We start from the raw sequence: 14042 nt of genomic DNA on the forward strand, positions 1-14042 counted from the left end.
GGGGGGGAAACACACATCAGGGACAAGCCAAGAGGCGGGAGGAAAGGGGGGGAAACACACTTTAGGGACAAGCCAAGAGGCGGGAGGAAAGGGGGGGGGAAACAGATGACATCATGACACACTGTCCCGCTGAGATGGATGTGGTTCCTTCCCCACATCCTACTGCTGTTGTCAGTAGTGAAGATCACTGTTAAACCTCCATAGAGACACAGGATGGACAGAGAAAAAGAAAGAGAGAGAGTGGAGAGGGGTTGTAAAGACGCAGTGAGGAGGAGATGGAGGGATGAGAGACAGAAAGGAGAACGTGAGAGAGGATGAAAAGACATGCACACTCCTCACACATGTCAGTGGTTAGTTGTCTGTGGGATCAGAAAGGGGGAGGGAGGGGGGAGGAAGAGAGGGAGGGATAGAGGGAGGATGAGGGATGAAAGAGGAGTCTGTTTTTAATCTGGTGGGAATTATGTGAATCTGAGAGTTGATGTGCCCCTCTTTCTGTTTTACACACACACACACACACACACACACACACACACACACACACACACACACACACACACACACACACACACACACACACACACACACACACACACACACACAAAATATTTATTTATACATTCTACTGCCTTTCCTGCTCTTAATATATTACTGTCCTTTATAGTTTCCTTTCATTTCCAATCATGCTTTTTACTCTACACATTTCTCAATTACATCTTCCTCTATCCTTTCTTTCGTTCCCTCTCTCCCTTCATCCCTCCATCCCTCTCTCCCTTCATCCCTCCATCCCTCTCTCCCTTCATCCCTCCATCCCTCTCTCCCTTCATCCCTCCATCCCTCTCTCCCTTCATCCCTCCATCCCTCTCTCCCTTCATCCCTCCATCCCTCTCTCCCTCCATCCCTCTCTCCCTTCATCCCTCCATCCCTCTCTCCCTTCATCCCTCCATCCCTCTCTCCCTTCATCCCTCCATCCCTCTCTCCCTCTCTCTCTTTTGGCTCAACCCTGTCCATCGATTTATAGTACACGGATATGGATATCATAAGGTGAATGCACCAATTTGTAAGTCGCTCTGGATAAGAGCGTCTGCTAAATGACGTAAATGTAAATGTAATGTAAATGGATATGTGTATTGAAATGGGGCCATAAAAGTCACGTTTATTCACCACGGTCATACATCTGTCATATTAATACAAACTCTGTCTATTTCAAACTCTGTCTATTTCAAACTCTGTCTATTTCAAACTCTGTCTATCTCAAACTCTATTTCAAACTCTGTCTATTTCAAACTCTGTCTATCTCAAACTCTGTCTATTTCAAACTCTGTCATATTAATACAAACTCTGTCTATTTCAAACTCTGTCTATCTCAAACTCTGTCTATTTCAAACTCTGTCATATTAATACAAACTCTGTCTATTTCAAACTCTGTCTATCTCAAACTCTGTCTATTTCAAACTCTGTCTATCTCAAACTCTGTCTATTTCAAACTCTGTCATATTAATACAAACTCTGTCTATTTCAAACTCTGTCTATTCCAAACTCTGTCTATTTCAAACTCTGTCTATCTCAAACTCTGTCTATTTCAAACTCTGTTTATTTCAAACTCTGTCTATTTCAAACTCTGTCTATTTCAAACTCTGTTTATTTCAAACTCTGTCTATTTCAAACTCTGTCTATTTCAAACTCTGTCTATTTCAAACTCTGTTTATTTCAAACTCTGTTTATTTCAAACTCTGTCTATCTCAAACTCTGTCTATCTCAAACGCTGTCTATCTCAAACGCTGTCTATCTCAAACGCTGTCTATCTCAAACGCTGTCTATCTCAAACGCTGTCTATCTCAAACGCTGTCTATCTCAAACGCTGTCTATCTCAAACTCTGTCTATCTCAAACTCTGTCTATCTCAAACTCTGTCTATTTCAAACTCTGTCTATCTCAAACTGTCTATCTCAAACTCTGGCGGTTGAAAGGATATGAAAGTGGATGCAATGTGTGAGATATTAACCCCAATGCAAGCCATATTGTCGGTGTGTGTTGAGTTTGTGAGCCTGTTTGTGTGTATGTATGCGTGGTGGGGGGGTTGTTGAGAGAGACAGAGAGATTGTGTTGTAGTGACATAATGAGTGTGTTTCAGTGTCTGTTTGTGAGTTTATCTATTATCTGTTATCTATTATCACCTTTCTGTGTTTGTTTGTGATAAGTCTAGTAAGAGATTTGGGTTTGGTTGTTCTGACGTTGTATCACCATTTCTCCAACTCTCTACCTTTAGGACACAGACTTTGCTGAGGTGCTGACAGACCTGAACAGTCGGGAGCTCTTCTGGTTGTCAAGGGGCCAGCTGGTGATCACCGTGGAAACTGAGGGCCAGGACCCCCGACACATCTCCGGCTTCATCACCGGCAGGAAATCATGTGACAGTAAGCGCCACACCCCTTTATGTAGAACAATCAAACACTCAGCGAACAGTCAGCCACTCAGACAGGGGATGGGTTGAATCGATTTGTTTGGAAGTTACTCGAGTCGCTCAAAATCCCACAAACAACCTTCATTCCTCTTTTTATGAGTTCTATCCATCATTCTGTCATTCTGTCACACCTGAACAGAGGACAGTCAGAGACCTGCTGTAGGAGGAAAGTGTTTTGTCTTTCAGTTCACTTGTTCTCCTTCTTTTCCTCCATGGTTGTTTTTAGCGATTCTCTCTCTTCTAGAAATACTCCCTACTTCCTTCCATCTCTTCATTCTTTCTAGTCTTATCACTGGAGTAAAGCCATGTTTATAGCTCCGCTTTTTGACTTGGTGGTCCACCAAGACGGGGAGCGCTGGTGTGTGTCGTAGACAAAGTCTGAGACATTTCAGCACGCACGTGTTCCAATCAAGCGACTCTAACACAAACATACTTATATACTTAGATCACACTCACACACACGTTGTCTTTTTCATACGCACACACACTTGTGTGTACATACACAAACACACACACACACACACACACACACTGGGCGCTGCCAAGGTCACATTCTGCTGGACTTCACTCTCCATACTGGTGTTCCAGCTCCATGATTAACAGCTTGACGTTATGTGTGAAGAATTCAACCCAACACACTTGTTTCACTCTCTCCTTACATCTCTCTCTCTCTCTCTGCATTCTTCTCAACATCTCTTATCTGTCTATCTCTCTCTCTGCCTGTCTCTCCATCTTGTTCTGTTCTTTCTCTGTGTTGAACTGCTTCCCCTGTATCACTCCCATTCTGCCTTTGTGTAGCTTTCTCCCTTCTTTTATTTTCCTTCTCTATTTGTCTTTGCCTGTCTGTCTTCTAAGCCCCTCCGTGTTCAACAAGGGTTACCTCATCCCAAGGTTATGGGTTAGCAGGTGGGGGTACACCATTTAAGCTACAATTCTCTCTTTTGAGATTACAAACACATACACTCACCCTAAAGTTCTGTGTGGATGGGTTGTGCTGTATTCATTCCCCGTGATTGTCCCCACTGGTGGAGGGATGACATGGTGTGTGTGTGTGTGTGTGTGTCGTTCTACAGGGGAGACGTGAGAGAATGTGTTCTGGCCCTCTCGGCTCCCCCCTGTCTGGCTCTCCAGACTAACATGGTGAATTATAACACGACAGAGAGCATTGCCTCATCTCGCATGCAAGAGCTGCCTCATCATCACACTCAGATTAGTCTGTAGTCATCTGGGTGTGAAATGGAAAGGGGACAATGTTTTGAGATCAGAGTCAGGAAGACCCTACTCACTCTCTCATCATCCTTTCTCGTTTCACCTTCAATTTACTTTTTGGAAACATGAAAAGGTCCAAGTGTGGCACTGCGTGTTCATCTGTTATGTAATAGCAAGGATTTAAGAAATTATTTACTACATTTTTTTCCCTCTGTCATTTTTCTCTCTCCCTCCTCTACTCCCTGTGTTTCTCTCTCCAGCCATCCAGAGTGTCATGTCCAGTGGTGATGCATTGACACCAGGGAAGACAGGCGGTGTTGGATCAGCATTCTTTCATCTCCATGATAACGGCACCCTGGACTACCAGGTATGGATCTGAACTGAATTGATTTGAACTTTAAAGAACTGAATCAAATGGAATTGTACTGTCACTATTTACATAACTGAACCGAACCAAACCACACTGAACTGAACCACCAAACCAACCCATATCCTGCTCCATCCACAGGTCCAGCTAGTGGGGGTATCCAGTGAGGTGGTGGGTTTGACCATCGAGCTAAAGCCTCGGCGGCGCAGTAAGCGCTCCGTGCTGTACGACCTAACTCCAGAGTTCGACAGGCCCAGCGGGCGGGCGGCGGGAAGCTGGAGTCGTCTGGAGGCGCGTCACATCCACATGCTGCTGCAGAACGAACTGTTCATCAACGTGGCTACCGCACACAGCCAGGAGGGGGAGCTACGCGGACAGATCAAAGCCCTGCTCTACAGCGGCCTGGAGGCGCCCAGACACGGTGAGACACTGACCTCAGACCAGAGCACTAGGGCTGAATCCTAAAGCACCCCCTTCCCCTCGCCCCTCCAGTTGTGGATTCACACGCACCTCCACCATATGCACAAAGCTGACGGAGTCAAAATGATGGAAGGTGTAGGTACTAATTAGCCCTCCGAAAGCTGACGCCGCATTATTTTTGAGTTTGCGGAATTCCACACAACTGAATGGATAGGCGCGCATAAATATTAGCCACCTGTCTTAAATTGGGAGGTATTTCATACGTTACATGTGTCAAGCCTCGAAATCAATGTTTAACAGTTACTGAGGTTTATATCTTGTAAAACGAAAGGGACATTTTTATCATTTGAATTTCATGAAGTTTTATGATTTAAATGTATAACATGAATCGCATCATTCAAGTCATGTGTGTCCCAAAGTTGATGGTTTTATTGATCCCCTCGCCACTCTGAAAGTCACCCTCTGAGTTTCCTCAGTAACATGTGACAATGGAGGGCTCTCTGAGAGCGATGGTAAGGGTGAAGGACTGGTTTGGGATTCACTGTAGCGTAACTCAAATACGCTTAGGTTGAGTAAATGCAAAGGTCAGGGGTGGCAAACTCCAGTCCTCTAGACTAGAGTCACAGTGTCCACAGAATCTTCTTCATAAAGTATCTGAAAGACAACTCCAGTCCTCTAGACTAGAGTCACAGTGTCCACAGAATCTTCTTCATAAAGTATCTGAAAGACAACTCCAGTCCTCTAGACTAGAGTCACAGTGTCCACAGAATCTTCTTCATAAAGTATCTGAAAGACAACTCCAGTCCTCTAGAGTAGAGTCACAGTGTCCACAGAATCTTCTTCATAAAGTATCTGAAAGACAACTCCAGTCCATGTTTGGGTGAAAAACATCGATCCCAATTTGACATTATTCTCTTTAACTCTAGTCTTTTGCTTTTCATATTTAACCCTCTCTACCCTCTCCTTCGCCAGAGATCCCTGTCCCTCTGGCAGGCCAGTTTGTGGCTCCTCCAGTCCTGACCAGTGCTGGGGGCCATGCCTGGGTGTCTGTGGACGAGCGCTGTCACCTCCATTATGAGATCGTGGTGGCAGGCCTCAGTAAAGCTGATGACCTCACAGTCAACGCCCACCTCCACGGATTGGCTGAAATCGGAGAACTAGACGAACGCAGCACCAATCACAAGAGACTGCTGACAGGGTTCTACGGTTCTCAGGTAGGCAGAGGAAGACACATGAATAATCACAAACACACATGAACAACTTTGTCATGACAGTATGATATAGAGAATGTCTACAACAGACTCTTATTCCATTCTCTCTCTCTCTCTGTCTGTCTTTCTGTCTCTCTCTCTCTCGGTGTCTCTCTCTCAGGCCCAGGGTGTGTTGAAGGACATCAGTGTAGAGTTGTTGCGTCACCTGGACAGAGGGACAGCCTTCATCCAGGTCAGCACCAAGGTCAACACCAGAGGAGAGATCCGCGGACGGGTAAGTAGGACCACAGCCGTAACACAATCCCTCCACAACCATAACTCAACCACTCTAAACCATACCTCACTCTTAATGTCAACCCACACCCTTCAGTTTGATCATGCATTATTGGAATATATTGAGGATTATAGAGATGGAGCGATGACAGGTGGCAGAGAGGAGGGAGGGAGGTGAGGCTCCTCAGGGCCCTAGTCAGCTGAGTGTTAATGTGTGTGTATTTGTGTGTGTTGATTGCTCACTTAGCCAGTGTGAGGCCACACAGACACACACTCTCACTGGCAGGTGGTCTTGTGTTTTCTGAGACGTTTTGGTGAAAAATAAAAGTTTGTGAGGACACACACACCCTCAAACAAACACATTGTTACACGCTAACATATTTGCAGGTGGCCTGGTTGATGATTTTGTCTTAGCTGCCAGTGATTAGAATGAGAGAAAGAAATATGTAAGAACGTCCAAACACAGTAAGGTCCAAACACAGTAAGGTCCAAACACAGTAAGGTTCAAACACAGTAAGTTTTAATAGCAAACAGATCTGACACAAACATCAATCTGCCGTGGAGCCGTGGGCAGAATGCCAGCTGAACGCACCATTTAGGACTAATTAACAAGTACACTTTACAACGAGCCACAAGGCAGGTGTGTCCAACCAATCATTAGCATCCTGTCTTCCCCCTCTCTCCCTCCTTCCTTCCTCCTCATTGCTCTCCTTCTCTCTGTCCCTCCTCTTATTCTCCCTTTCTCATGCTCACCCTTTTCTGCCCCTCTCTCTCTCTCTCTCTCTCTCTCATGTCAATTTCAATTTAAGGGGCTTTATTGGCATGGGAAACATATGCTTGCATTGCTAAAGCAAGTGAAATAGATAATAAACAAAAGTGAAATAAACAATTAAAAAAATAACAGTAAACATTACACTCACAAAAGTTCCAAAAGAATAAAGACTTTTCAAATGTCATTTTATGTATTTAAAAAAAATATATATATTTCACCTTTATTTAACCAGGTAGGCTAGTTGAGAACAAGTTCTCATTTGCAACTGCGACCTGGCCAAGATAAAGCAAAGCAGTTCGACAACATACAACAACACAGAGTTACACATGGAATAAACAAAACATACAGTCAATAATACAGTAGGAAAAAATAAATAATAATAATAATAAGTAAACTAAAAGTCTGTATACAGTGTGTGCAAATGAGGTGAGATAAGGGAGTTAAGGCAATAAATAGGCCATGGTGGCGAAGTAATTACAATATAGCAATTAAACACTGGAATGGTAGAAGTGCAGGAGATGAATGTGCAAGTAGATACTGGGGTGCAAAGGAGCAAGATAAATAAATAAATACATTATGGGGATGAGGTAGATAGATGGGCTGTTTACAGATGGGCTATGTACAGGTGCAGTGATCTGTGAGCTGCTCTGACAGCTGGTGCTTAAAGTTAGTGAGGGAGATATGAGCCTCCAGCTTCAGTGATTTTTGCAGTTCGTTCCAGTCATTGGCAGCAGAGAACTGGAAGGAAAGGCGACCAAAGGAGGAATTGGCTTTGGGGGTGACCAGTGAGATATACCTGCTGGAGCGCGTGCTATGTGCAAATAGTTAAAGTACAAAAGGGAAAATAAATAAACATAAATATGTGTTGTATTTACAATAGTGTTTGTTCTTCACTGGTTGCCCTTTTCTTGTGGTAACAGGTCACAAATCTTGCTGCTGTGATGTCACACTGTGGTATTTCACCCAATAGATATGGGAGTTTATCAAAATTGGGTTTGTTTTCTAATTCTTTGTGGATCTGTGTAATCTGAGGGAAATATGTGTCTCTAATATGTTCATACATTTGTCAGGAGGTTATGAAGTGCAGCTCAGTTTCCACCTCATTTTGTGGGCAGGGTGCACATCTTCTCTTGGGAGCCAGGTCTGCCTACAGCGGCCTTTCTCAATAGCAAGGCTATGCTCACTGAGTCTGTACATAGTCAAAGCTTTCCTTAATTTTGGGTCAGTCACAGTGGTCAGGTATTCTGCCACTGTGTACTCTCTGTTTAGGGCCAAATAGCGTTCTAGTTTGCTCTGTTTTTTTGTTTATTTATATTTTTGTTTTGTCATGATTTGGTTGGGTCTAATTGTGATGCTGTCCTGGGGCTCTGTTGGGTCTGTTTGTGTTTATGAACAGAGCCCCAGGACCAGCTTGGTTAGGGGGCTCTTCTCCAGGTTCATCTCTCTGTAGGTGATGGCTTTGTTATGGAAGGTTTTGGAATCGCTTCCTTTTTGGTGGTTGTAGAATTTAACGGCTCTTTTCTGGATTTTGATCATTAGCTGGTATCGGCCTAATTCTGCTCTTCATGCTTTATTTTTTATTTTTTTACCTTGTACACTGAGGATATTTCTGCAGAATTCTGCATGCAGAGTCTCAATTTGGTGTTTGTCCCATTTTGTGAATTCTTGGTTGGTGAGCAGACCCCTGACCTCACAACCATAAAGGGCAATGGGTTCTATAACTGATTCAAGTATTTTTAGCCAGACCCTAATTGGTATGTCGAATCACTCTCATGCTCGCCCCGTCTTTCTTTCTCCTCCCTGCTTCTCTCCCTACAGGTCCATGTGCCTAATAACTGTGAGTTTGGGACAAAGGGTGAGGTGGAGTTGGCGGAGTTTGATGACCTGTTTGTGCGTGATCCTGAGGAACTAAAGAAAGACCCCCACACCTGTTTCTTCGAGAGTCAACACCACGCCCACGGCTCACTCTGGACCCCCAACTACAACCACTGTTTCACCTGCAGCTGTCAGGTAGGACTGTTCCAACTACAACCACTGTTTCACCTGCAGCTGTCAGGTAGGACTGTTCCAACTACAACCACGAGGCGGCGCTCAAGTTACACATTAAATTAGTGCTCGTTTCCCAGACACAGATTATGTCTAGTCCGATGGAGAATCTAGAAGTCCTGAGAATCTAGAAGTAAAGTTTCTACTTCTATATTGAATGACATTGTGTCTAACCACCCTCTCTCTTCTTCTGTCCATTTTTCTCCTCCCTCATCCCTCCATCTCTCTGTCCTCCCTGTAGAAGCGCACAGTGATCTGTGACCCAGTCATCTGTCCAGTCCTCACCTGTTCTCGCACCATCCAGCCTGATGACAAGTGCTGCCCCATGTGTGTTGGTGAGTGTGTGTTACTATGTTCGAATAGGATTATGTGCTTGACTGTGTTTTTCTTATTCTTGAAAGGAATATTCTTGACAAGGCACCCCATTACGGTCGCAAAGCTGTGAAATAATACTTTCCTTTGTCTGTTTCCCCTGTCTGTCCTTTAGAGAGGAAAAACTCAAAGGACATGAAGGCTCCAGAGAGGCTAGACGAGCATCCAGAAGGTTCTGAACCATCTCTCTGTCTGACTGTCACTCCTCCTCTTCCTCGCTCTCTCCATCTGTCTGGTCCTCTATCTCTCCCTCCCAGGAGGCACTCATTCTGTCTCTCTGTCACCCTCCCTCCTCTCCTTCTGTCTGGTCCTCTATCTCTCCCTCCCAGGAGGCACTCATTCTGTCTCTCTCTGTCACCCTCCCTCCTCTCCTTCTGTCTGGTCCTCTATCTCTCCCTCCCAGGAGGCCCTCATTCTGTCTCTCTGTCACCCTCCCTCCTCTCCTTCTGTCTGGTCCTCTATCTCTCCCTCCTAGGAGGCACTCATTCTGTCTCTCTCTGTCACCCTCCCTCCTCTCCTTCTGTCTGGTCCTCTGTCTCTCTGTCACCCTCCCTCCTCTCCATCTGTCTGGTCCTCTATCTCTCCCTCCCAGGAGGCCCTCATTCTGTCTCTCTCTGTCACCCTCCCTCCTCTCCTTCTGTCTGGTCCTCTGTCTCTCTGTCACCCTCCCTCCTCTCCATCTGTCTGGTCCTCTATCTCTCCCTCCCAGGAGGCCCTCATTCTGTCTCTCTCTGTCACCCTCCCTCCTCTCCATCTGTCTGGTCCTCTATCTCTCTGTCACCCTCCCTCCTCTCCTTCTGTCTGCTCCTCTATCTCTCACTCCCAGGAGGCCCTCATTCTGTCTCTCTGTCACCCTCCCTCCTCTCCATCTGTCTGGTCCTCTATCTCTCCCTCCCAGGAGGCACTCATTCTGTCTCTCTCTGTCACCCTCCCTCCTCTCCTTCTGTCTGGTCCTCTATCTCTCCCTCCTAAGAGGCACTCATTCTGTCTCTCTGTCACCCTCCCTCCTCTCCTTCTGTCTGGTCCTCTATCTCTCCCTCCCAGGAGGCACTCATTCTGTCTCTCTCTGTCACCCTCCCTCCTCTCCATGTGTCTGGTCCTCTATCTCTCTGTCACCCTCCCTCCTCTCCATCTGTCTGGTCCTCTGTCTCTCTGTCACCCTCCCTCCTGTAAATCTGTCTGGTTCCCTCTGTGTCTTTGTGCCAACAGACACGTTTGACCTCTGAGATTGATATGCATTTCCAATGCTAAGAGTGTCCTCTATTTCTCTCATCCCTCTGCCCCCCCCCTCTCAGGTTGTTACTTTGAGGGGGACCAGAAGATGCATGCTCCTGGGTCTACCTGGCATCCATTCGTCCCTCCGTTTGGCTACATTAAGTGTGCCCTCTGCACCTGCAAGGTAGGCCTCTAGGTTATTCCATCACAGCTAGCATGATGTAAGTCGATAAGTGATGCTAACATAATTATAAACATGACTATTAATCTTTCTTCAGCTTCCTAGAATGTCATGTAAATTCCGCAAATTTCCCATTGTGTCCTTCCTCCTCCACTCCTGTAGGGGGCGACAGGCGAGGTGCACTGTGAGAAGGTGACGTGTCCAGCTCTGACCTGCAGTCGTCCGGTACGCCGTAGCCCCTCAGACTGCTGTAAGGAATGTCTGGAGGAAGACAAACCCCCCCTGGAGCACGCTGACATGATGCAGGCAGACGGGACGAGTCACTGCAAGTTTGGGAAGAACTTCTACCAGAACAGTGACAACTGGCACCCCCGTGTGCCCCTGATGGGAGAGATGAAGTGCATCACCTGCTGGTGTGACGTGAGTATTACAGAGAGTCAGGGACCAGTCAGGAACAAGTCTCTTACATAATACACCCACTTAGAGTGGGTTTGGACCTGTTGCCAAGCAACACATTTCAAGACAAAAAAGCTTCAGACTGTTGGGCCTAAACCCCAAAGAGCAAAAGAGAAAAAGCACTAGAAAACTCCCTATGTTTCAGTAAACCTTTAGAAAACCCCAGACTCAAGGTTTCTTCGGACTTTTCCCATGCCACTGTGATACGTTTTTCCCATGCCGCTGTGATACGTTTTTCCCATGCCGCTGTGATACGTTTTCCCATGCTGCTGTGATACGTTTTTCCCATGCCGCTGTGATACGTTTTCCCCATGCCGCTGTGATACGTTTTTCCCATGCCGCTGTGATACGTTTTTCCCATGCCGCTGTGATACGTTTTTTCCCATGCCGGTCATGGTGATAGTTTTCCAGCGCTGTGATACGTTTTTCCCATGCCGCTGTGATACGTTTTTCCCATGCCGCTGTGATACGTTTTTCCCATGCCGCTGTGATACGTTTTTCCCATGCCGCTGTGATACGTTTTTCCCATGCCGCTGTGATACGTTTTTCCCATGCCGCTGTGATACGTTTTTCCCATGCCGCTGTGATACGTTTTTGCGGATAGAAGAGGGATGTTTCAGACTTGGTTGAGCTTCATAGCTGTAGGGATGGGGGGACTTGGGTAACTCTGGGATTTGGAGTTGAGAAGCATGGAGCATTTTCTGGTTTCTCAGCATTGTGAGGTGTTTTCCTAATGTACCTCCCTCTGTCTCTCTCTCCCTCCCTCTCTCTTTCTTTCTCCCCCTCTCTCTCCAGCATGGTGTGACTAAGTGTCAGAGGAAACAGTGTCCGGTACTGACCTGTAGTAACATCACCCGCCGGGAGGACATGTGCTGTCCTGAGTGCCAAGGTAAGACAAACACACACACACATACATACATACATACACACCATGCTCCCTAGCCAGAGCATCTGAGTACACATGCTTGACATAGCGAGACATGCTCTCAACCCTGATGACATGCTTTCAAACAGTGATGATTCATGTAGTAATCATAGATTCATTCATATTGGATTGTCTCTTTTGTTTAGATTCCAAAGAGGAAGAGGAGGAGCTGATGAAAGTTCCGGAAAAGAAGAACAGCTGGAGACACTGAGCTGAGACCGCCTCTCCACCCACATCCCCCCTTTTACCTTCTCCTCACCCCCACCATGACCCCCCTCCCCTCGCTCTCTACCTACCCCCTCATGGGGAGACCTAGACCTGCACACTGGGTCAGCTAACACCCCCTAAAGCCAAGATGATCCTCCTGCCCCGACCCACAACCCCCTGTCCACTCCCACCCCTTAGTCAACCTCTGGATTGTAACGAAGGAAGGAAAGACAAGCAGAGAAAAAGAAGGAGAAAGAGGAGCACCAAGGTGTCATGGAAGGGACTGAGGACGTACAGTCCACAGAGACTAACTGAAAGAATGGAAAGAAAGGACCAACATAACTGCTGCAGCTGTCTTTTGACTGGTATCTCCTTTGAAATTGGACTTTTTTGGTTGTTTTCTATTTCTAGTTTTTTTGCTTCCTCTTGGTGAATATTACCCTTTCAAAAATCACACAATTACCCTTCATATTGGAATACCGGGACACAAGGTGACACTGTTTGTTGTTTAGTTGTTAAAATGGATGTATTGGTAGTCTTGATTAGGACTTCTTTCTGAAGTTTCAGCCCTAAGTTGTGTTTGTGCATACTCACTTTTGAGTGTGTGTGTGTGCGTGCGTGCGTGCGTGGGTGCGTGGGTGCGTGTGTTTACCAGTGGTAAAAAGGCTTGCTAAACAGTGCCACCAACATACGAGGCAGTAAACTTACTGGGTGGCTAGATGGAAACACACACACAAAACAGACTGAGCATCACTGTCTCATAAACCAGCACCACACATATGTTCTCTTATCCCATCCAGCACCAATAGAACACTTCCCTTGGAAAAGCATAACACACCCAAGAATCTATTCAAACTGCTTACTGAAGAGATTAGAATATACAGTAAGTTTACATGAACATCTGTTTTAGATTTATTTACAACTCTGACCTGTATTGCACCTCTTCATGTGCTCGTCCATCATATTATCTTGTTCTCATTTCAGTAATATGTGTAATTATTTTATAATACTTTGTATTAGTGTTGTTATTTTTATGAATCTTGCTTGTATTTATTGAACGTGTGAAGGAAAAAATAAAAGTTGTTCGTAATAAATTGTCTTTTGACAATTTAGTTGAAATCCATAACTTTTTCCGCTATCCTCCTCTCTTCTCTCTTTATCTTAATCTCTATCTCTCTTTCATTTCTTCTCTTCACTCTTCCATTTCCTGTATCAACTGGTTCCACTTTCTTTCTCCTAACTTTATTTGGCTCCTCTCTCTCTCTCTCTCTCTCTCTCTCTCTCTCTCTCTCTCTCTCTCTCTCTCTCTCTCTCTCTCTCTCTCTCTCTCTCTCTCTCTCTCTCTCTCTCTCTCTCTCTCTCTCTCTCTCTCTCTCTCTCTCTCTCTCCACAACATGTATGACCACATACCTATGGAGATGACAGGCCATTTTGACCTGACTTGCTTTCTCTGTCCTCTCTCTCTCTTTTCTTGCTCTCTTCCCCTCTGATCTGTCTGTTTTCCTTCCTTCTCCCTCTCTCCTCCTCCCTTGTTGTGTCTGTTTTCCTTCCTTCTCCCTCTCTCCTCCTCCCTCTGATCTGTCTGTTTTCCTTCCTTCTCCCTCTCTCCTCCTCCCTTGTTGTGTCCAGCTGGATTTGAGGAATGGGGAGATGTGACAAACAGATGCAGCTCCCCTACTCTCTCTCTCCTCTCTCTCTCCCTCTCCACCCTTCATCAGATGGCACTCTCTCTTTCTTTTCCTCTCCTTTGTTCCATAGACACACACCACATGTGTTCTATAGCACCCACAATACACTCTGTCCCTGAAGGAACACTCTCTCTCACACATACAGAGACACACACACGCACACACAATCACAATGACTCAGCCAAAGGACAGACAGACTGGAACATAAACACACATGCACAGATGTGCACAGATGTACAC

General features: G+C 45.7%; 1 protein-coding gene across 1 annotated transcript in view; it reads left to right on the forward strand.

The window, feature by feature from the left end:
* LOC115163617 (chordin) overlaps window positions 1-13208 on the forward strand; it is a gene marked incomplete in the record, with an annotated part of 21408 nt that extends 8200 nt beyond the window's left edge. Inside the window, 12 exon segments of the mRNA XM_029715643.1 lie at window positions 2266-2413; window positions 3930-4036; window positions 4178-4457; window positions 5429-5670; window positions 5828-5941; window positions 8531-8722; window positions 9000-9093; window positions 9246-9302; window positions 10426-10529; window positions 10689-10946; window positions 11778-11871; window positions 12054-13208. Of these exon segments, the coding sequence (XP_029571503.1) occupies window positions 2266-2413; window positions 3930-4036; window positions 4178-4457; window positions 5429-5670; window positions 5828-5941; window positions 8531-8722; window positions 9000-9093; window positions 9246-9302; window positions 10426-10529; window positions 10689-10946; window positions 11778-11871; window positions 12054-12118 (1755 nt within the window).
* Window positions 13209-14042: the final 834 nt, after the last annotated feature.

Source organism: Salmo trutta, chromosome 26, assembly GCF_901001165.1.
Source record: "Salmo trutta chromosome 26, fSalTru1.1, whole genome shotgun sequence".
Lineage (NCBI taxonomy): Eukaryota > Metazoa > Chordata > Actinopteri > Salmoniformes > Salmonidae > Salmo > Salmo trutta.